Source organism: Pyrus communis, chromosome 1 (genome assembly GCF_963583255.1).
Source record: "Pyrus communis chromosome 1, drPyrComm1.1, whole genome shotgun sequence".
NCBI lineage: Eukaryota > Viridiplantae > Streptophyta > Magnoliopsida > Rosales > Rosaceae > Pyrus > Pyrus communis.
In genome coordinates, this window is record NC_084803.1 from 13,389,497 (window position 1) to 13,413,903 (window position 24,407).

Consider the following 24,407-nt stretch of genomic DNA (forward strand, 5'->3'; position numbering starts at 1 on the left):
ATGTATTTTCGCCTCTATCTTTCACAAAAAATTAAAAATTAAAACTAAAAACTAAAAACGAAATAATTATCAAATGAGCCAAAAATTGATTTAAAAACTGAAATTCCGAACTAAATAATTATAAACACCCAGACCAAACAAAAGATGTAATAAAGTGGGAAAAGGATATACACAAAGAACATATTATTTTGGGTCCCTTTTTATTATCAGATGAAAAAAAGCAAAGAAATATGAGGAAATAAAAAATGTTGCAACTATGCATATAATCATGAGAATCCATGATCCGTCGATGTATCTGCATACTTGTTAAAAGAATGTTTGTACAGACCATCCTTAGCAATTTGAAAATTAATTTATCATATAACACAAGTAATTAACTCAATTTTCGTATCTATTCAACCGACATTTTGTAGAAAATAGATAAGTTAAATTTAAGATATTCAAGGTCTTATATAATCTTTGCTTAAATTTGCAAAAGCGTGTTTACTGATTTGATGAAGTCGTCTTCTTCTTGCGTACATTTGGAAAAGCCTGTAAATAAACAACTTGGCCGGCCACTAAACGACGTTAATTAACGCAGTCCATGCTCTACTATCCCACATTAATAAATTTTGTTTAAGTAATTTCTCCTCTATATATAATGCAACTTAATTTACTCCTACATATCGACACATTTCTCTTCTCCTCTCATTTCACCACAAAAAAAATGGCTGAGAATTTCGCAGTTCCAAAATACTTGACAACCATGAGTTTAATCCTAGGGTTTATGGTGTTATTCACAACCGGGACAAGTATACTCCTACCCGCACTCGGGGATATCTCCGGCTTCCTTCGAAATGATACCGAATCCATCAATTCAACCTCAACAGATTATGGCCATATAGTTTATCAATACGCATCTGCAGTTCTTAATCCAACGTCGCCAAATGACATCGCAAGTTTAATCCTATCCGCAAACAACAATTCTGCACCTTTCAGTGTAGCTGCTAGGGGCCAGGGCCATTCTGTTCGTGGACAGGCCCTGACCTCTGATGGCGTTGTCATAAACATGACAGCTTTGATCAGTAATGGGTCTAGAATTGTAGTCTCTGAGAGCCCTTCTTTGGGTTCTTATGCTGATGTTGGAGGTGAGCAGCGTTGGATCGATGTGTTGCGTGCTACACTCGACCGTGGTCTTACTCCAGTTTCATGGACTGACTACCTCTACCTCAGCGTTGGTGGCACGCTCAGTAACGCCGGAATCAGCGGGCAAACGTTTCGTTATGGACCTCAAATCAACAATGTCTATGAACTCGATGTTGTAACCGGTATGAGGACTCTCTTACAACTCAGTACTACTCTATCATATTGTGTTATCTCATTGACCTTCTTTCCATTTTCTTTCTGTCCTTATTTTTATGACACATTCTAGTTCCATATGTATTCAATGAATTTGAAATATTCATCTGGCTCTTTCACTTAAAAGTCCTAACAACTACTTTTGCATTGTATTGCATGCATAATCACTGGAAATGAATGCACCTCAGCAAGCGTTGCAAAATATTGGACCGCACTCATTAACTTACAAATTTATTAATTTTTCCTATTTATTATTAGGGTTTGTCCTCAGTAGTTGGCACTCCCAAAATGTTATTTTTCATTCTTTGTATATAAATTTTTTTCTTGTATTTTTATAAATTTGGAGTACACATTTTCAAAGTGCCAACAATTGTTACACGTGTGTGAAAACTGCCGAACTTTCTCAAATCTTTCAAATCAAGCTCATGGTCTGGTAATGAAAGTGAGAACTTGAACTTATTCTTGATTATTTAGATTGGCTTTAAAGTATGAATAATATATATATATGGCTTTTTAGCTAAAATGGTCTCTAAGATTTGTATAACTCCTCACTTTGAGTCCTGAGATTTTAAATCAATAGAATTGGTCCTTGAGTTTGTCTACATCAATCATTTTGGTTATTCCGAGAAAAATCTCCATTAAATAAGAACACAATGACCAAAATATCCTTAATTTTTGTCAAATCATTTTGACCCATTATTTATTAAATTGAGAGTTTATTTGTCATTTTGATCCTTATGTAACATAAATTACATAATTTTGCACAGAATGATCAAAATGATTGATAGTGGACAATCTTAGGTACCACTTCTATTGATTTTAAATATCAAGGACCAAAGTGATGTGTTATGCACTCTCAGGGACCATTTTGGCTAAAAAGCCTATATATTTTTAGTAGAACGATATATCATTAGTGGGTTTGATAGTTAATTACTAAGGAGAAAAGTAGGGCGCGTAAACATGATGCCATTGTGTTAAAACGCCATTTTCTTAAAGTGTGGATATAGAACAAGAATGAAGTTTGCATATTCATTTAAAGTATTCCACCAAGTCAATTGGTGCTTTAAAATATTTATTTGTATCGATATATGATTGCATTGTTACTAAAGTGATATTCTATAAGTAGGTGCTTTATTGTAGTGGCGGAAAGTTATAATTTTATGCATATTGTTGTGAATTTGATTCCCGCTAATCTCTCTCTCCTCAAACATTTAACGCTTCATACTGCTATTGTTTGTCAAAAAAATTATCTTATATAAAACAAAAATAAATTTCATTAAGGGTAACGCTTGCATGTAAACATTAGCCCCTCACACATAAATTTATTTGGTTGTTTATCAGGCACTTATGAATTTTATTTTATTTTATTCAGGGAAGGGGGAATTAGTTACATGCTCCTCAAACAAGGTGCCAGGGCTATTTTATGCTGTTCTCGGAGGCTTGGGCCAATTTGGTATAATAACCAGAGCAAGGATTCCCCTAGAGCCAGCTCCGAAGAGGGTATGAACAAAAATATACCTCTGCTCCTCAGAGTACAATATCGTTGTAACAAAATATATACAATTTTTTCCTTGAACTATGATTTGAATTAAATAAGTTCTACACTAATTCTCTGCAGGCTAAATGGGTTCGAATGATGTACAGCAACTTCTCTGCATTTTCAAAAGATCAAGAACGTTTAATGGCAAACAACGGATTCGATTATTTAGAAGGTTTCCTTCTAATGAAGCAGGGTCCTCTAGACCTTTCCTTTTACCCATTACTCGATCAACCAAGAATAACAGCTTTAATAAATCAATACGGCTTCATCTACTACATAGAAGCAGCTAAATATTATGATGATAGCACTCGAACAACAGTGGACAAGGTACACCATTTTTCTACTATTTTTTTATATTTATTATATGACTAATATTGAAGGTAATTAAGAGAGTTAGTACCATTTTAAATTACTTTTCCTTGTATATATAGGTAGTTGAAAAATTGATCAACGGGTTAAGCTTCGTTCCGGGATTTTTATTCGATCAAGATGTATTGTACATAGATTTTCTGGATAGAGTGCACACTGAAGAGGAAAAACTTCGATCACTTGGACTATGGGATATTGCTCATCCATGGCTGAATATCTTTGTACCAAAATCACGAATTTTGGACATTGATTCAGGTGTTTTCAGGAACATTCTTCTCAAACAAAATGTTCCTACGGCAGTGACCCTCATTTACCCCATGAACCGAAAAAAGTGAGTTTTCCGTGAGCATAATTAATAGTACTTGTGTTAAATATGTGCGCTTTCTATACAGCTCTAGCCTCTAGTGATAGAATACTTACTATTCTTGGAAGGAGTTTGACTCTTACTGCATCCCGCCCCTTTCCTTGAACCAAAAGAATTAGGGTTTCTGTTTTATTTTTGGTAATCTAATGAACGAATTTTGTATTAAATAATGTTGCAGGTGGGACGGTAGGATGTCTGCAGTTATTCCAGATGAAGATGTTTTCTATGTTGTAGGGCTCTTGCATGCAAGCGGATTCAATGACTGGCAGGCATTTGATGAAGTAAACAGACAAATACTGCAATTTTGTAATGATGCTGGCATTCTGGTTAAGCAGTACCTTCCCCACTATGAAACACAGGAGGATTGGAAAAACCATTTCGGAACAAAGTGGCAAAGTTTCCAAGACAGGAAAGTTAGGTTTGATCCAAACAAGATATTAGCACCAGGACAAAGGATTTTCAGTGTTTTGTAATTAAGCATTGTATGTTTAAAGTAGTGGCAGTTGGAAGTAGCTGGGAACTTAAAAATAATATACAATGTTTAGTAACTTTTTACATGTCATAAATTGTCCCCAAAAGTTTGAAATCTAAGAATGTGAAATCCGAATTATCCTAAGAAATGTGAAATTAAGCTAAATGTTAACCCATTCATTCAAGAAATGTGAAATTAATCTAAATGTTAACCCATTCATTCAGAACTTTATTAATATAGAAACTTAATTGAAATTATTAATTAGTTCTAAATAGCCACTTAGTACTACAGTCTAGTAGTATTCCTCTTCACTGGTAAGTAAGAGATCTTAGGTTTGATTCTCGCTAAAGGAAAATTTGAATGTATTTTTTATTCCAAAAAAAAAAAAGAAAAAAAAAAACTTGTTCTAAACATTATATATGCGCTAGATTAGGTTTTCAACCCATCATGGAAAAAAACCTAATTATCTCAACACTAGTTAAAAAAACTAGTTCTAAACATTACATATATCTGCTAGATTAGCTTTTGAACCCATCATGGAAAAAAACCTAATTATCTCAACACTAGTTAAAAAACTAGTTCTAAACATTATATATATCTGCTAGATTAGCTTTTCAACCCATCATGGAAAAAAACCTAATTATCTCAACACTAGTTAATTTAGTTCCAGGACCGGCCCTGAGAATTTGGGAGTCCTAGGCAAGACTTTGACATGAGGCGCTAGAGTTTTCTGAGTCCCGACTTTTTGTGTATTGATACGCAGAAAAAAAAAATTCCCTAAATACATGAAAAAGTTTATTTCTATATCAAATATCATTAAAAATTAATATTAAAATAAAGAAAAGGTATACAAACATTACTTAAATATTACACGTCTCACGTTTTTCAATGCAGATGTACTAATTAAGTTTACATAATCTAATTTTTCAACAAATTCTTTTCAATTGCCTATGATTTTATTTTTGATACTTTTATTGGATTTGAACTGTAAAAATTTATATAATATATATTATTATATATTTTTAAAAAAATTTGGGAGCCTTCCGAAGTGAGGGCCCTAGGCGGATGCCTACTTCGACTACCCTCAGGCTTAGGGCAGGCCTTGTTTTCAGAATTTCGAAAACGAATGGAAAGAGTAGAGTCCATAATTAATAAATTTTTTTAAAAAAAGTTTGGATGTGATTTAATTGAATAATCAAAAGCAGAAGCAACAAGAAATCCTATGTGGGACTGAAGGAGTGATCACTCTTGCATGATTTGGACAAGACATTGAGAGGGAGACTAGTTTGGATTTTGTGGGAGATTGCATTTACATGTGAAATATATGGACCAAGTCACAAGACTAGTGTATATTGCTTGCTAATTCTGCTAATATCATTTAATATTTGCGTGTTTGTTTGTTACTTCTTAATTTGATTCTATGATTCCACGATTCTATCCACATTCCACCATAATACATATATTGTGTATCATGAAATTTGATTCTTCCAAAAATTTTGTTTCTTTAGTGTGAATGAATGGAATTTGAATTCTGAAAAGAATTTAATTATGATGTTTGCACCAAAGTCTCTGTCCACTTCCTTTATTTGGACGAACAAAAGTTTTATTCGGCATCCAAAAAAGTGAACCTCGAAGAGGTGCGTGCATGTCATCCCAATTGGGATTGTGGCGATTTGTGTTATACAAGAGTTCTAGATGTCTTGAATTTTTTTTATTTTTTTATATTTTTTTTAGCAAATGATATTATCTATACTAAGGGGAAGGGAGCTATAATGAGCTAGCAATAATGTGGTTTAAATTTGTTTTTGATGAGAATCGAACCTAAGATCTCTCACTTACAAGTGAAGAGAAATACTAAGGGCTGGTTTGGTATTGCTGTGCTTTGAAAAAAAGCTGCTTCTGCTGTGCTGTGAGAATAAGCAGCTGTGAAATAAAGCAGCAGAGTGTTTGGTAAACTTTTTTGTAAAAGTGCTTTTGAAAAAAAAAAAAAAACAGTATTAGAGTGTTTGGTAAACCTTTATGTAAAACAGATGTGAAAAAAAGCCAGTTTTTCAAAGCTAGGTTTTGCAGCTTCTTGTTTTTGGCTTTTTTTCATCCAAAACTGTGAAAAAAAGCTGAAGCTGAGTGTTTACCAAACACAAAAACAGCTCCCAGCTTTTTTTGATAGCAGCTTTTTTCAGAATCACCTCAGTACCAAACCAGGTCTAAGTGCCTTGACTGTTGGTTATGATAAAGCCCAGGCTGTTTAGGAGTGCTTGCAGTAGCAATTTTCCCAAAGCTCCGTTGCTTCAGCAAACTTTCTTTTTCAGTTGCTCAATCTCCACAAGGGTTCTCGCACAGTGTCATAATACATTCGCTATGCCAAGGCGCTTTCGGATGGACTTGCTACCATTGGACATAAAGTCGACAATGATGATCTTGTCATCACAATCCTACATGAACTTGGTCTAGATTAGTTGTTGAAACCAAATTCGCGCGCATCCGCACATAGAAGCAGAATCTAGTCGAAATTGCACATGACCTCCAACGAGGGAAAAATGAGGTTGACTTTGGGGAGGGGGGGGTGGTGGTGGTTGAATGTGAAAAGGAATGCCTACATATCTTCGGGAAGGAGAATCAAACCATGGGTATAGTTCTAAGATAGAATGATGTGATGTGCAATACGTCGTGAACAGTCCTTTCGTTGATTGATCCCCTTGGTAAATGCCCAACCTAGGGTATTTTATAGAGATTTTCAGAGTCCTTGTACGGAAAGTAACCTCAATTCATTTCGGGAGATTATCTGGGAGAGAATATAGGATAAGGTATCCAATTCTCCTAGGATTATGATTACATTGCCTTATCCCCACCAAGAGAGCAACAAAACCATTTCTCAGGTGAAGACCAGTGAGCATACCAACAAATGCCAACATATGTCGAGTGAGCCTATCGATAGATGCCCATAGCAATGAATACAAAGCAATTAAGCTAGTAGCTATCTCGCCCTGTGCCCATTGAGGCAATTTGTCAAGCAGTTGAAGGGCAATTTTTAAGGGCATCTTAGATTTTTAAAGGGCAACACCCATCTCTTTTATAAAGGATTTCAAAGCTTATAAAGGGTCAGTTGATCCAACATACCCAAGGTAGGTCCGCCCCTGTATATATACGATCAAATCAATGTATGAAGCAAGTCTTTCACAAATATTTCGACTCTCTGCTACATTTCCTTATCTGTTGCTGCATACATTTCCACATCTTGCTAGTCTGCAAACACAGATCATCATATGCTTTGTTGTTGCAATAATCTTTAGAGAATATATAATTCTTACAGATTGCACGAAATGATCATGCTCCATCTTTATATATCAAGATCAAATTCACACTACTTTATTGCTAAAAGAGAATATGTTTCCTAATTATCATATACTGCCAAAAACCCATTAGACCACTCCAATATCCAAGCTGTTAGAATCCAAAATTTAGAATTTGAGTTGGAAACAAGAAGAAGATGAAAAGCTTTATGCAAGGTGTGAGTTTCCCTTATTCAAGGTTTTACCGGCAACGATTAATTGATGAAAAAGATTTGGAGTTGTGTCTACAAAAAGTTTCTACTCAACCACGTATACTAAATGGAGGAGAGCAGAGCCGTCCTAATGCAAATTGAATTTAAAGTTCTTTGTGACTTTTCAAATTTCGTTGGAATGTGAACTTCTTTTTAGTTACATGTACTTAAAAATAAATTAAGGCAACCTAAAATAATTATTTGAAAAAGGCTAAAACTCTTCAAAAAAAAAAAAAAAAAAAAACCTAAAACGATAGCTTTATTGATGATAAAAACTTAACTCGAATACAAATTTTGATATAATACATCCCTTATAACATTCTGGGGCTCCTCAAACCATAATTTAGAATCAACTCCATATAAGCCTGACTTCGTAAAGTGATGAGCTACTTCATTACAATTCTATGGAATATACGAAAACTAATTTAATATAGTTGAGATGCTAAATTTTAGCACTATGGGGTTGGAAAAAAAAATTAAGTTCGAAGCTAAAATTTGTTTTTATTGTCCCAAAAGTGGTTTTAGCAACTCCACGTTGGAGATATCTTAGAACCTGTTAAAAAATGGAGTAAGAAGGGAAGTCTTATGGATTCGGAAGTACTTTTTTTAGAAGACTAGAAATCTGAATAATTGATTAGGTTTGTCATCTCGTGAGGGTTAATACTTGACATGTGTTTAAGTTAGGGATGACAAAAGCCTCATAGGTTCGGTACCTTTGGGATACCCGACCCTAATGGCACGGGAGGAGAATCTCCAGTTAAAAAACATGGTTATGAATCTGGTTATAAGGAGAAAAATCACTATCGGAGATGGGGAATGGAGGGGGCACCCCAACCCTGCCCGTCCTGTTGCCATCGCTAGTTTCACTTCAACATTTATTTATTTATTTATTTTTAATACATACATAAGTGGTAGCAATGGAGAGATTTTTCAATGTAACCGGCACATAAGATGGTACATCACATGTCATTATATAAATAGTAGGATATGTGTGTTAAAATGGTGTATTTTTGCTCGTCCACACTGTGGTGTGTCCTCACCATACAACTTATTAGTTGCCGTGTGTCCCTTCTTCTAACCTTAGTTACTTGTTAATTATATATATCATTTTCAATTTTTAAAACTAATTTTAAACATTAAACTTAAAAATAAATAAATAACTCAAACCCTGCCCAGGCCCATCACTGTTTCGTTCCCAACCCACGCCAACCATTCAATTGATTCTTCAAAGTTCCACCCACCCACCCAGCCAATCTTCTTCTTCGGGTGCATGGCGAATTTGCCATGACTTTGTCCTCCGCCCTCCCTCCTTTTTCTTCCACTGTAACAACAGCCGGAGACGACCACGAAGGCTGCGCCATTGCAGCCATGAAATTCCATAGCAACCTCACCTAATCAACCCTTTCTGTTTCTTGCGAGGATATTTCTGTGCACGTACAAATTTGATTTTCCAATTTGGGATTATTTTCTTGGCGAGGACATTTGTTGGGTTTCTTTATAAACTAAAATAAAATTAGAGTTACAGTGTAAGAAGGAGAACGGAGACATGGTGATTCACCATGGCACGAAGAAGATTGGCTGGGTAGGGGTAGACTTTGAAGAATCAATTGAAGGGGTGGCGTGGGTGGGTAGTTGTTTTTGGTGTTTGGCTGGGTGGGGAACTTGAAGGGTTTCAGTTTTTATTTTTAATTTTTAATTTTAATGTTTAAAATTAGTTTTAAAAATTGAAAATTATTTATTTAATTAGCAAGTATCTAAGGTTAGAAGGATGACACATGGCATTGAATAAGATGTACGGTGAGCATACCCTAAAGTTAATATGGGTTAACAAAAATGCACTCGTGTTAAAAAATTAATAACTTAAAAAATAAAATTTTTTAATACTTACATAAAAACACTTGATTTACTACTCGTGTTCTCATCACAATAAAAAATTTCTTCTAGCAATGAGTTGTATATGGCTTTACCCAACTACATCCTTCATGAGCGAACAAAATAATATAAGAATAATCTATGTATTTAAAAGAAGAAGGTACAAATGTTGAAACTTTCATAATCCCAAAACTGACAATCTTCCATAAGTATTAAAAAAAAATACAAAAATAAAACCACCAAGAAGTGGGACTGGTGTGATTAATTAGTAAGTTTATTATTTAAAAAAAAAAATTAATGAAAATTGTTTGAAAACTTTGAGTTTTAACTATAAAGATAAAATAAAGGGGTAAAATGAATAGTACCAAGATTAACTTTTGAGTGTAAAAATATGATTTTTTGTCAAAATGAACCGTACCGGAAACTTTTCGTTAAATTTTTTTTTTTTTTAAATATATTATTTACTGTTTTACTGTTTTTTGTTTTTCCTTCAAATTGAATAATAAATAATGAAATAACAATGTTAATTGTCTTCTTAAGGGCGTGTATCATGAGACTAGTAACATAATAATATTAACCCAAATTATTCATAAAATATGAGGAAAATTATAATTTCACTAATAAAATAATATTAATCATATTAAATGTTTACACATCGGGTCTTATATTCGCATATAAAATATCCAAAAATTGCTTTTCTTTCTACGCTAGGCGGAAATCACTTGACATAGCTGGTGATTTTTGTTTAAAACTGGATTATTCGCACCAATGACCAGGGAAAAGAGAAGCTTCTATGGCTTGGGGACCATATACAGTTCGGACCAAGTAAATCGAGACAGAGTCTACTCGTATATCCTTCAAATCTTTGAATAATGATAGCTTTCAATTTTGAAATATCTTGTTGTCAGCTGGAAACTTCTCAGTTAAGGACTGTGACAGGCCAGTCAATCTAACATAAATTTCCAATAGGCAACCAAAGACTCCATGCAAATGGGAACATAAGTGATAAGAAGCATGTCATACCTGTTTAATTTGTATTCATACAACTCTCACTTGAAGGTGACAAGTTTTTTTATCAAATAACTTGTATGCGTGATGAAAGAAATAAACTCAGTTGTTACAACAGGCTACGTTAAAGATTCGCTCCTCACAATACCTCATAGACCCTTAACTTGTTAGTGCAACAATCTTTTCTTTTCTTGCTTTACTAGCAAGAAAGACCACTTAAGTGATTTGCACATATTTTGTACACAAGATAGATATTTACTCTGGACCCAAAAAAGTAACTTGTCCACAAAAGAACAGAAACTGAGGTACATTAAGTGTAGGTTTGAAGCAAATCACTTGAAATCAGGTCATGTACTGGAGTAGAAAAATCACAAGACAACAAACACAAAGGTACTGACTGAGAGACGTAGGCCATAGAGATAAATGCATGACATGAACACATGAGGGCACACTAAAAGATCACACAGTATCTAAGTACATGGATTTGATAGAAACAAATCTCTCTCGATCGGACTGCTTGAAGGGGACCGTTGGATTATATCCTACATTGGATTGATACTCTCCTATACAAACTGACTACTCTGATTTCCAATAGATTGACTGACATGCTTTGTAAACAAATTCCACAACCAACATCTGAACGCCTTACAGTCCAGCCTCCACATGCAAACTTCACCTTACCTTGCAAAATAAAATAAAAATCTTTGAATACACCGATTAATTACATACCAGAATCTTTAGCGTTGGATCATCAATTGCATATTTCCAATCCTTCATTTATCTGATGTGTGCCCTACCTACACCAAATCATAGTTGAATTTCCGTTGCGTTTATTTACCCAAAAAAAAAAAAACTTAAAAGTTGTATTATAATACTTGCATCTCGCAAATGGAAAATGCACAAATCTCCCCTCTTATAGTTAATGTATCTTTACTATATAATTTTTTAATCGTTTAGTAATTCAAAAGTATAAAAGAAAAAAAAATGGTTTATCATGAATATTTTACTTGGTAATTGATATTTACATCATCTATACATTCCATACATTTAGATGTATACTCTGATTTAAATAATTTTTTTTGTAAGATTGTTTTTAAATGAAAATTAACAAAACGAACTATTCCAGTCATAAAATTTATATAATAAAAATACTTTATTCGCAAGAATGGATTATATAGATTCTATGAGAAGATGCAAGTATTATTCTCAATTGTGCAGGTCATCTCACGTCCCATCTAGAGGAGGATATGGGGGGTCCATATTTACAAAGAATATACTCTCGATGCTGGCCGCTCAATTATCACTGTTTCGTAAAGCACCACCACCATAATAGTATAATACAGATAGTATTCATAGTACGGGAGCTATGATGTAGTTATATGAGCAAGTTGCTCGTGTGGCTGTGTTTTGTCAAATTTGTTGAAGATTATTTTCCTCCATCACGTAAGCGTAAAACACCATGTATGCATATGTGCACCCAACTTATACTCAATAAGCTAGCTATACAAGCTTCTCCATATGCACATACTTAAAAAAATGTATGTACTAGAGAAGTTTTTATAGGTCATGTTTGGAGTTGTTGGTTCTGATTTTGGATGTTCTCTGCATCGGCACTTTCGTCTTGTTTTTGCTGGAGCCCTATTGGGTGCCATTCTTTGTTCAGTTTGATTTTGCTTGGCCTAATTTTTTTGAATAACCACAACCAATCATTATTTTCTATACGCACATACGTATATACATACATAGTATACCCTAAATCCAAAATTATAAACCCTAAACCAAACGTGTATATATATGATCGAAATGTTCCTTGATCTTGTTGGACTACTATGGATACAAACCACTGATTAGATTCATGAAATGTGAACAAAATAAGGATTTTCTACTGTCGGACTATTGGTAAGAAAACACTACATTATCATGACAAAAATTCGCTTTATATAAAGATAATTTGAATAAAAGTACAAGCCTGGCTAACAATAAAACCATTCCCCTTTTGCTTTTTCTGCCCAAATGTGATGGTTTAATATAATTAAATCTACAATTCATTTGATCTCACATTCCAAACTTTTCATCACCTTGCTACTTTAAGAAATAATTTTCTAGACTATGAAGGTTCGTTTAATAATCATTTTGTTTTTATTTATTTATTTATAAATGAGAGGAAAAAAGTGGATGAAGGATGGTGAAAGAGATGGAGAAGAAATGCAAGGACACAAAAAGAAAACTATAAAAATCAAAAGGAATTGTTATTGGCACTCCAAAAATCTTATTCTACACTTCAAATTTTCTATATTTGGAAAAGAAAAAACACTCGTGAAGAGTGTAGAAGTGCAAATAACACTTCCCAAACCAAAAACCAAAACAAATGTTGAGGTGTTTAAACTTCCTATGTTTGTTTTCATTGATTCTTCTGTATCTCTCCCTTTCTCTTTCATTATCCTTCTTCATCTATGTTTTTCTCTATATGTATACTCTTTTCATACTTCAATCACAAAAATGTGAAATAAAAAACAAAAAAAAATTTGGTTATCAAACGGGTCATAATATTACCGTTTTCTTTCTTTTAACTTTGGACCGTACATATGAACATTCACTGCGTTAGTGGGAGCCCCTGTTCAACATACATCATATACTACGTATACTGTCCTGCTCGAACTTCATGGTTCATGCACGTATGGACGGATACGAATGTATAGTATGTGAGAGGAAATCAAAAAAATACGACAGTAGATTTTGGCGGTAGGTGTGCATGCCACAGGTTTTTTGTTTCTTTGGACCACGAGATCTTGTGTGCTAATTGACTTAGATCCCGATAAAGATTTTCAGAATCTTAGACAGTCCCCTCCACGAGGCCTATATACATCTTTGTCTACAAACCCTTCTCTCTCTCTCTCTCTCTCTCTCTCTCTCTCTCTCTCTCTCTGTGACTCAGTCTTTGAGTTTAAATGCTGAAGAAGCGTAAAGATATCCACAAACTCAATGTTTGCGTTGCCATTTCGTTGTTAGAACTGATAGGCAAAATCTTGAGATCCCCTCAAAGTCCACAATTTGACAGGGTTAGTCCAGATTCATATCTGCTCGACAACCAAATAAATTAGTGAATATATTGGGTGAAATATAATTGTCACCAATTTACTAATCAACGTAACTCCTCCGTCAAAGTCGCCATAGATTGTTCAAGATTGAGAATTGACTTGGGTCAATGGAGTGCGTTCCATGATAAATCTGCTTGATATTGATTGAGATCAAAATGAGCTCAAAGTTCACCTGAATGCTTTGAAATCTCGCAGGTGAATTGGTACTATACTTAACCAAGTTATATTAAATATTCTATACATAAACAAAACTAAACTAAGGATTTCTAATGTAAAGCACTTAATGAGATTATATGTTATAAAAAGGAAGAAACTAAGGATTTCTAATGTAAAGCACTTAATGAGATTATATGTTATAAAAAGGAAGAAACTAAGGATTTCTACAGTTATCCATAGTATTTTTTTCTAGGGTGACTTTGGATGCGGTCCTTATTTATCAACGTTCTTTGATTGAAACTTTATTGGTTTTCGATTTTTTATTGAAGTTCCTAAAATTAACGCAATAATGCATTTCTATGTAGGTTATTATAATTTTTAAAATTAAAATTTGATATTTGTAGTTATTTATATTAATGAGATTTTATAATTTGTTGAATCCATAATTTGTTGAAAATATTAAAAGAAATTATACTTAAATAAAACCCATGATTTTTCATTACTTATATTAATGGCATTTTACATACAAAAAATTGATAATTCTTATACGATGCATTTTACAGACAAAAAGTTTGTACATTTTATACAAAAAAAGGTGATACGTTTTATATAATGGGTACATTTCATATAAAAAAAATGGATACATTATACATATAACAAGGTGGTACCTTTTTAAAGACAAATGGGTACATTATTAATAAACTATGGGTACAAACAAAAGGTCAAAAAAATATGAGTACAAATAAAAGTTTGAAAAATATGGACACAAAGAGAAATTAATATATGGGTACAAACTAAAACTGAATAGAAAATTGGCACAATTCAAAAAAAGGGTTGCAAATTAAAATGGGTACAAACTAAAAATAAAAATATATGATACAAAATTTAGCCATAAATATAAATATATCAAATGTAACGTTTCTAACACTAAATGAATAATTTAGAAATAAAATTTAATTATCTTGATATGTAAAATATTTTATTATTGAAATAACTAATGATGTTTATTAAAACCAAGGGACCTTGATTAAAATTTGAAAATGAATAAGGTTTCAATTAATGGAGTTGAAAAAAGAGGGATGTGAACCTAATTTCTCTTTTTTTCTATCCAAAATTTCTGCATATATAGGAGAAGTACATATTGACTATTTTGGAGTGACAGTAATCCAAATCCTTATAAGCACATGAAAGCCAATCATGGAGCCACAAGGGGAAACTCCGACCCCTTTGAATTTTTTTTTCTCAAAGTCTTTGCATGTGTACATATATGAAAACTAAATCCCTTAAAAAATTTAGGCTATGTTTAGGTGAGGAACTTCCAAGTCACAAGATAGAGATCAAGTTCGTAACAAATAGATCATAAAATGTCAATAGGAAGGAATAGAAATACACCGCATGAGTATTACAATGACATAAAGTGTTATAGTGTATATCTTCCTCACTTGGCCTAAAGCTCTTGTGTTGTTTGATCTGAAGAAATGTCCCGCATTGGAATTTTGGTAAGCCTTGCATGTGCTTATGAGGAGTTGGGTTACTTCTCATGTTGTTAATTAGTTTTATTGTGAAACTGCAACTTCTTCAAAGTAGGTTGGCAAATGTGAAGCCCAACAACCACACATGCTTCACATCATCCAATTTATTTTGTTTACATGTTAGGTTTGAACTTTATCATATGTAAAAAGGCATATGAAGATGTGAAGAAATGTCCCAAATAAAAAATTTAACATAAAATCTTCCCCATTCAAACATAACCTTAGACCTCCTCCTCCGCTTTTGCTTATTATTTTTTTTTGTTTCTAGAGATTGTAATTACAATATTTCCTCATTGACATATAGTTCTTTAATTAATATGAGTATATTAGTCAGAATTCATCAAAAGAAGTTGAGATTTCGTCGTAATATTTCATTAATAATATAAGGAGTAGTTTAATTAATTCTTATTAGTATATTAGGTCTCTTATTTCTCTGATGTAAGATTCATATTCTCAACATACCTAAGATTCATATTTTCAACACTTCCCTTCATGTGTAGCGAATTTTCAAGCCTAATACGTGACTAACACAAGTTTGATGACGGGAAGCACATGTAACTGCTGGGCTTCACATGTTGGACAACCTACTTTGATACCATAGAGAAGATTGAAATTCCATTATAAAATCAATTGACAATATGAAGATTAGTCCGACTACTTTTAAACATATCTACTTTCTCTTGTTTCTCCAATGTGAAATTCATATTCTTAAGTAATAATTTTGAATACCTTTGGTTAGTGAAGCATATTAGGTAAGATGATACCAAACTTGCCAATAAAAAATACGATATTCATGCATTCTGAAATTCTCTCCCATTTTCTCTTTTTTTCAATATATACATATACACACACACACACACACACACACACACACACACGTACATATACATATATATTATGATTTTACATGGTATAAAGGAGCCCTCAATCCTAACGTGAATTTATGGCTCCACTACTATAAAATTTCTTCATTTTTCAATGTGAAGTTCACACTATTAAGTTATTGACAAACAAAGAGCACCAAGTGTAAGCGGTTGTGTAGTCGTATCTAATAATGCTCACTCTCTTTCATTTGAAAAGCTCCTGTACTATGATTACATTTGACAACAGATATTATGTAATCTACAATATTTAAAATCCTAAAGTATTGGCAATGGATTGATCTTTAAATTTTTAATTTGTCTTCTCAACTTTATATGAATTCTTAAAGTAATGGCTAAAGATCACTATTTCGGTAGTATATAATAGATTTTGGCCTATATATATGCTAGCTCCAATACAAAAAGAGAAATATAATACAACCAACCTTTTCCTATATATATGCTAGCTCCAATAAAAAAGAGAAATATAATACAACCAACCTTTTCTGCCATATTTTCCAGCCCTTTTTGTTAGGCAGAAGACCTAACTATCACTGTTTATTCATGTGATAAGGTGTACTTGGTTTTTTCCATTAAGTTTCGCGATTTTATAAATTGTTCCTCACTATAATAACCTAATTAACCTGACAATCTATCAACTTATATCTACACATTCTATAGATTCTCTAATTATTAGTTATTGTTTTAATTTATAAATTAATTTAGTTAGCTTCAATAATTAGGAATATGTATATGTGTTCAAGATTACATTCTTAATTATACGAATAGTACTAATATATGATTAGACATCAAGCATGGTGAGCATATGCATATGTGTTCAAGATTACATTCTTAATTATATGATTAATACTAATAGAATGTTGTTTAAAAAAAAAAGTACTAATAGAATATGGATGCATGGTACCATGCATGGACCAGAGAATGGTGGAAGGTCTTGCCACCCGATAAGTCATCCTACCTGTGAGATCTATAGGTCAAAGATTATCTGTTGAATGGGGATATATATTTGTTAGAGTATAGTCCAACACACATTTTTAATGAAAATCCTTGCGATCTGGAAGTATCTTTGGCTATATATAAGGTGATGCTATACACATACTATTTTTTACTTCTTATACATCCTTTTAATTTTCAATCGTAGATTCAAATAAATTAAAGAATATTAAATCACAAAAATTAACAAAAAGTGTATAGGACGTAAAAATGAACGTGCAAATAGCACACCCGACCGACATGTAAACATGACAGTGCGAGAGTACAAAACCTGACCCAAAAATACAATTGCCCAGAACACAAATAAATTACTATATGATTTATTCTTTTATATATAATAATAATGATAATAATATGTATATTTCTGTTGCGTAGCATCAATGTATAAACTTGTACTCTATGATATAACTAAACAGGCAGGGACAAGTTCTGGTGAATTTTATACATCAGATTCTCTCGTGTGAATGGCATGCAATTGTTTTCTTGCTTTTTATTTTTTTATTTTATTTTTTATGAATGCATGCAAGACGCTGAAAAGTTATTAATTTATTAATAAAGTTATAATATGTTGCATGTCGAACACATTATCTTATCATTTTAATTAGGGTAAATTACACTTTCATACTTTAGATTTGGGATCTATTTTATTTCCTTACAACATCTTCAAAACATTTCACTTTCATACCTTAAATACTATTTTATTTCAAAATAATACCTCCGTTACATTTTCCATCCATTGATCTGTTAAATGATGACATGGCTGCCAAATGTCTGTCACATGGCAAATAAAATAATTTTTTATTTTTATTTTTTAAACCGAACAAAAAAAACCTGCAGCAGCAGCAGTAGGAAGAAGAAGAAGAAGGAAAAAAAACCCCAAACCCAGTTCGTCCCCCCCGGGCGCCGCACAACCTCCTTCCCATGACCCACCTCCCCCCTGGTGCTGCGTGACCTTCCCCCTTCGCCGCCCCCCCCTAGGGTCAGGATCTCGTGATTTTTAGTATGGGTGGATTTTGAAAATACTTTGAGTTTGAGATGATTTTTGGACTGGTTTTTTGGTAGATCCACCTAATCTTGGGTGGAATTTTTGTGGGTGATGGGGCATTTTTGGGAGGGGTGATGGGGGATGGGAGAAATGGGTGGCTCAGGTGGGACGAACTGGGTTTTTGTTTTTTTTTTTCTCCTTCTTCTTCTTCTTCTTCTTCTTCTTCTTCTTCTTCTTCTTCTTGTTGCAGGTTTTTGGGTTCTGGGTTACGGTCACTCGAGGGGGGGGAGGCTGTGATATCCCACATCGCCCAGGGGAGTGATCCATAAATGTATATTCCCATCCCTACCTAACACGAGGCCTTTTGGGAGCTCACTGGCTTCGGGTTCCGTAGAAACTTCGAAGTTAAGCGAGAAGAGGGCTAGAGCAATCCCATGATGGGTGACCCATTGGGAAGTTGCTCGTGAGTTCCCAAAAACAAAACCGTGAGGGAATGGTAAACCCAAAGCGGACAATATCGTGCTACGGTGGTGGAGCGGGCCCGGGAAGTGATTCGCCCCGGGCCGGGATGTGATAATTGGTATCAGAGCCTAACCCTGGCCGCGTGTGTGCCGACGAGGACGTCGGGCCCCTAAGGGGGGTGGATTGTGATATCCTACATCGCCCAGGGGAGTGATCCATAAATGTATATTCCCATCCCTACCTAGCACGAGGCATTTTGGGAGCTCACTGGCTTCGGGGTCCTTAAGAACTCCAAAGTTAAGCGAGAAGGGGGCTAGAGCAATCTCATGATGGGTGACCCACTGGGAAGTTGCTCGTGAGTTCCCAAAAACAAAACCGTGAGGGAATGGTAAGCCCAAAGCGGACAATATCGTGCTACGGTGGTGGAGCGGGCCCGGGAAGTGATCCGCCCCGGGGCGGGATGTGATAGAGGCACTGGTTTCATTTTTTTTTTTTTGAAAAAATTCAGGTTTTTTTAAAAAAATTAAAAAAATATTTTATTTACCACATGGCAGACATTTGGCAGCCACGTGGCATATATGTAGCAGCCACGTCAGCATTTAACAGATCAATGGATGACAAATGTAACGGAGGTATTATTTTGAAATAAAATAGTACTTAAGGTATGAAAGTGAAATGTTTTGAAGATGTTGTAAGAAATTGAAATAGACCCCAAACCTGAAGTATGAAAGTATAATTTACCCTTTTAATTATTACTAGCAATTGTTAAATAGAGCTGGAACTTGCATAGTATTTATGCCATTATATTTATGGTATATTTAGCATTACTCGTTCATGATGGAAAACAATTTGATTAATTTAATAAGCCAAGAAATAAGCATGCATGGTTATGTCATGTGTTGTTGCTGAGAAATTGAGATTATATAATTATATGCATTGAAACACAAGGGAATTTCGAATGACATATTAGACAAACACGGGCTGCATGTAATTATGCCCAAATTGACTTTTCCCCTAACTTGTAGCTGTAGATACACACAACAAATCTTTCATTGAAGAAAAACTTTGATTTATGTCTCCCACTTTTGTTTTTGTTAAAAATTAAATCTATGAATCACAAAATCCATCGATGCCTTGGTTCTAAAGTTCCTCTGTATCCCCGAATGGAAAATCTTATAGATTCTTTTGATGATTACCAAAATTTGACCGCCATCCATCCTTAATAAAAAAGGGAGGGGGAGAGAGAAAACAAATACACAAATAACGATCGAGTAACCATTATATATTGACCAACCTTGACATTTCTTGACCTAGAGATCACAATCCAACGGCCGAAACGCAGCTAACTTGGTCTCCAATTGGCCCACAGATGAAGAAATCTGAACCCTCCTAATGGCCCACAGGGTTAATGGAGTTGGAATTCTGTGGGTGGCCATCATACTCTCTGATGCATTCAAAAAACGTATACAAAACGTTAAAGAGTGAAAACTTTTATTCCTATTTCAAAACTAACATGCGTTGCTGAAATAGATAGATTTTGCGTAGTTCACGTTTATTATGGAGTGTGTAAAAAAATGTGTCAGCTATGTGAGCATTGGTTTTCAACTAAAAATTTAAAACTATTTATTTTAAATATTACAATGTGGAGTTATAATAATTTTGGGTAACACTATCACAAATTTCGTCCAAAATAAAAAGTTTGAAAGGCAAGTATTCCAATTTTCTCCAGTATTGCAATTCAATAAAACTATCTAGATACATTTGACTGGTACTCTTTAATAGAAATGGACACAATGATTATAATTATATGCATACGGGTTTCACCTATATTAGAGTACTGTGTATCAATAAATATATTAATTTTATATATTTAAATAACATTATCCGTTTTATTTTCATGATTCCATTGCACGAGTAATTCGTGAGATTGCAAGGAAAAACAACAGTGAGATCCAAGGCCTCGTCCTTGCGTATCTTTGAAAGAAAAAAGTATATAGTTGTTACGCCATGACGACGTCGCTGCGAAATTTCTATCCTGGTTCTCATGCAGCTTTATTTGTCTATTTATATGCACACCTCTGCCTTTATCTCCAAAACCAAACCTCTCTCTCTCTCTCTCTCTCTCTCTCTCTCTCTCAACAAAACCTAAAATGGCTGAGAGTTTTCCCTTCCCAACATTACTCATATTCTTGATCATTCTGAGCGGTCTGATTTTCACCATGGGTTATAAACTTCGTGACGATCCAGAAGCCATTAAATTAGCTTCTAGTGATTTTGGTCACATTCATAGATACAACCCAGCAGCCGTTTTGTACCCAGCTTCCATAAACGACATTTCAAGCTTGATCAAATTCTCAAACAAAGTTTCGACTCCTTTCAGCATAGCTGCTCGAGGCCATGGTCATTCCACCAGAGGACAGGCCATGGCCCCGAACGGTGTTGTGGTGGACATGACCTCACTGAAAAATTACCGTCCACATGTATCTGGAATTAGTGTTAATTCTTCTAAAAATTCGGGTATTAATATTAATAATAATGATAATTATGCTGATGTGGGAGGTGGACAGCTTTGGATTGATGTGCTGCATGCCACATTAGAACATGGACTTACACCGGTCTCGTGGACCGACTACCTTTACTTAACCATTGGCGGGACTCTCTCCAACGCTGGCATCAGCGGCTCGGCCTTCCGGTTTGGTCCTCAGATTACCAATGTTTATGAAATGGATGTTGTCACTGGTATGAATTATGTGAATTTATTTGTTCATTGTTTTTTTTGGTAATTAACTTATATATTGTTTTCTTAATCCTTTTTTGGTAATTGCTAATTTTCTAATTTCTGTTTTTGGTAATTATCGTTTCCTTAATTGTTATCTCCATTTTTGTAATAATATTAATGTGTTACAGCATAAAAACAACATTGTGGAATACTAAGATACAAAAATATGGTTGTTAAGAAACATGAATGTACAGTTGTTTCTGAACGCATTTTACTAACGTTTGAAGCTTGTCCCATGGTCCCACACGTTTGGAAAACGTTAGGGATAAGTTCACACCACCAGCTTGATCCTTATTATCAATTAATGATTTACAATTTGTGTGACAGTTGCATCGAAGAATCATTCAAAAATTAAGTCTAACTTACTGCATAATTTTTTGAATAAAAGTTAATGCAAATTTATAACTTTGCATGCAAGCACTAATTAGGTTTGTGTGTATTTTTCTTTTGTCTTGCAGGACAAGGGGATTTTGTGACTTGCTCCCCACAAAAAAACTCCGAGCTCTTCTTTGGAGTCCTCGGAGGATTAGGTCAATTTGGGATTATAACTAGGGCAAGAATTTCCCTAGAGCCAGCACCTAAGAGGGTAAGTATATACTAGTTTAGCAGCCGGCTGCAGCCATATTCATATTTTGACTTAGACTTTCTCTAGCCTAGTCATATATTTTGTTCCCACTTTCACCTAAGTAAACGAATTCCAATTTGTGATGCGGATGAACTCAATAAATTAATATTGCACTTTTCAACTTTTCAATATAAAATGACTTGTCTATGTTGCTTAGAGACATGATCATCAAAGCCATCACGTAATTAAGTTAAATTAACCTCTTAATTTAATCCCCTTTTCTTTCCCTTTTTATGTTTAGTGGTGGAACCCTATTAACACCATTTCTCCTAACATAAAAGTGTTGTTTACATGATTGATTATAATTTATATTTTATATGTCTCAATCAGTTAAATTTGGTGATCAATTTGTTTGTAGGTCAAGTGGGTACGAATGCTTTACAGTGACTTCTCTACCTTTGCCAGAGACCAAGAACGTTTAATTTCTCTCAACGGAAGAAAACAAAGCAACGCCCTCGATTATTTGGAAGGTTCACTTATGTTGAACCAGGGTCCTCCGGATAATTGGAGATCCTCCTTTTTTCCACAATCTTCTCACTCAAGAATTATTTCTCTTGTAACCAAACGGGGCATCATTTATTGTCTGGAAGTATCCAAATACTATGACGAGCACACTGAAACGACCGTGAAGAAGGTACGTTAATGTTTTAATAAATAAAATAAAAGATTATGCGATATTAAGTACACGGTTCACTGTGATAATTTCATATATATGCCTTGTATAGTAAATATATGTGTCAAATTAAGTGCGCGCGACCCAAATTTTACTTTTAGTGACTATAAATTTTGTTTTGATGTAGGAACTTGAACTTCTATTCAAAGGGTTGAGCTTTCTTCCTGGATTTTTGTTTGAGAAGGATGTGTCTTATGTCGATTTTCTGAATAGAGTTAGAAGTGGAGAGGAAAAGCTTCACTCACAAGGACAATGGGATGTCCCTCATCCATGGCTGAATCTTTTTATTCCAAAAAGTAGCATCTCGGACTTTGATGCAGGAGTGTTCAAGGACATTGTTCTCAGGAGAAACATTACCACAGGACCAGTCCTCGTTTATCCAATGAACCGGACCAAGTAAGATTAATTTCTAAGATGCACGCAAAATGAATAGAATTATTTAGGACCACATTTACAGACGGTCGGGTTTCCTCGTGATCTCACAAAGTGAGCACCTTCGTCTTTTTTAAAGAGGCCAAGTAAAATGACCGGTAAATAAATGTGGTCCATACAGAAGTGTTACTCAATTAAATCGTAAGTTCCGCTGCCTTGATATTTACACACAAATTAATAATGAACCTTTTTATGTTATTTAAATTGCAGATGGGATGACAGGATGTCAGCGGTTATACCTCAAGAAGATGTTTTCTACACCGTAGGATTTTTGCATTCAAGTGGGTTTGACGATTGGGAAGCATTTGAGGAGCAAAACGAAGAGATATTAGGGTTTTGTGACAGGGCTGGTTTAGAGGTTAAGCAGTACCTTCCTCACATAAAAACACAGCAAGGTTGGATAAACCACTTTGGCTCTAAATGGAAAGCCTTCCTGAAGAAGAAAGCTTTGTTCGACCCCAAGAGGATACTCTCTCCAGGACAAAGAATTTTCAATAATTAATCTTATATATTATGTTCGTTTAGTAAGCTAAGGTAGCTATAGTATTTGTTAAAATTAATTATTAAAGTTATCTTATTTTAGTTTTTGTAAACTTAGTTATGATATGGTAAAATATGAATTTAGCATTTCTAATTAATTTGTTAGATCTTGTTCTTTTATTATGTTGGAGAATGTAGATGAAGTTGTGCAGTACAATATGCTATCTGTAACCCCAGTAGTTGTTAGATTCCTGCCACGTATGCCCTACAAAAGTGAAAAACAGGCTGGGTTCGGAAGCCCTATTTAACATCTAGTAGTCAATAATATAGAAGTTCACATACAAAAAAGGATAATCGGTTTTTTCTGCACTTAATGGACGATATATGGAACAAGACAGTGCTAAGTTTCAACATGCCAACCCCTCATGGGACCCATCTAAACAGCTCCATCGAAATGGTCCTCCAAAACGACAAGAAAACTATATTAATTCATGGTCATCAACAAAAAATTTAATACATCCTTAAAACTCATAATATGACTTAATTTACAAACCTAAGAATAAGTTATTCGACCGAATGATCAATATCCCCTTTCTAACCTTTCATCAAAATCATTTAGCCAAACTAAATGCTTAATTTAGTGAGATTTTCGTATACATACTATACACTCACATAAACTGATCACGTTTCAAATGCCTTAAAATCGAACTATTTGAATCCATTATAAAGGAGTAACTATTTTCAGGAATTTCCCCATCCAAAATTGGACAAAACTGTTGGCTGAGAACTCTAGATATTCTGCCTTTT

The 24,407-nt window shown here is 34.1% G+C and overlaps 2 protein-coding genes across 2 annotated transcripts; both read left to right on the forward strand.

The window, feature by feature from the left end:
- The first annotated feature begins 706 nt into the window (after positions 1–706).
- Positions 707–4,084, forward strand: LOC137747098 (cytokinin dehydrogenase 2-like). Its single transcript, XM_068487146.1, has 5 exons — positions 707–1,307; positions 2,711–2,838; positions 2,957–3,205; positions 3,310–3,578; positions 3,790–4,084. The coding sequence occupies exons 1-5, from the start codon at positions 707–709 to the stop codon at positions 4,082–4,084; spliced, it is 1,542 nt and encodes a 513-aa protein (XP_068343247.1).
- A 16,662-nt stretch (positions 4,085–20,746) lies between these two features.
- LOC137719622 (cytokinin dehydrogenase 3-like) lies at positions 20,747–23,649 on the forward strand. The gene is made up of 5 exons (XM_068458658.1): positions 20,747–21,350; positions 21,849–21,976; positions 22,374–22,649; positions 22,816–23,084; positions 23,331–23,649. The coding sequence occupies exons 1-5, from the start codon at positions 20,762–20,764 to the stop codon at positions 23,620–23,622; spliced, it is 1,554 nt and encodes a 517-aa protein (XP_068314759.1). The 5' UTR covers positions 20,747–20,761; the 3' UTR covers positions 23,623–23,649.
- The last annotated feature ends 758 nt before the right edge of the window (positions 23,650–24,407 follow it).

Coding starts and splice junctions, on each gene's coding strand:
- LOC137719622 (XM_068458658.1), top strand. CDS start 20,762: ATGGCTGAGAGTTTTCCCTTCCCAACATTACTCATATTCTTGATCATT. Junction 21,351..21,848: donor TGAAATGGATGTTGTCACTG/GTATGAATTATG, acceptor TTTGTCTTGCAG/GACAAGGGGATTTTGTGACT. Junction 22,650..22,815: donor CTGAAACGACCGTGAAGAAG/GTACGTTAATGT, acceptor GTTTTGATGTAG/GAACTTGAACTTCTATTCAA.
- LOC137747098 (XM_068487146.1), top strand. CDS start 707: ATGGCTGAGAATTTCGCAGTTCCAAAATACTTGACAACCATGAGTTTA. Junction 1,308..2,710: donor TGAACTCGATGTTGTAACCG/GTATGAGGACTC, acceptor TATTTTATTCAG/GGAAGGGGGAATTAGTTACA. Junction 2,839..2,956: donor TAGAGCCAGCTCCGAAGAGG/GTATGAACAAAA, acceptor AATTCTCTGCAG/GCTAAATGGGTTCGAATGAT.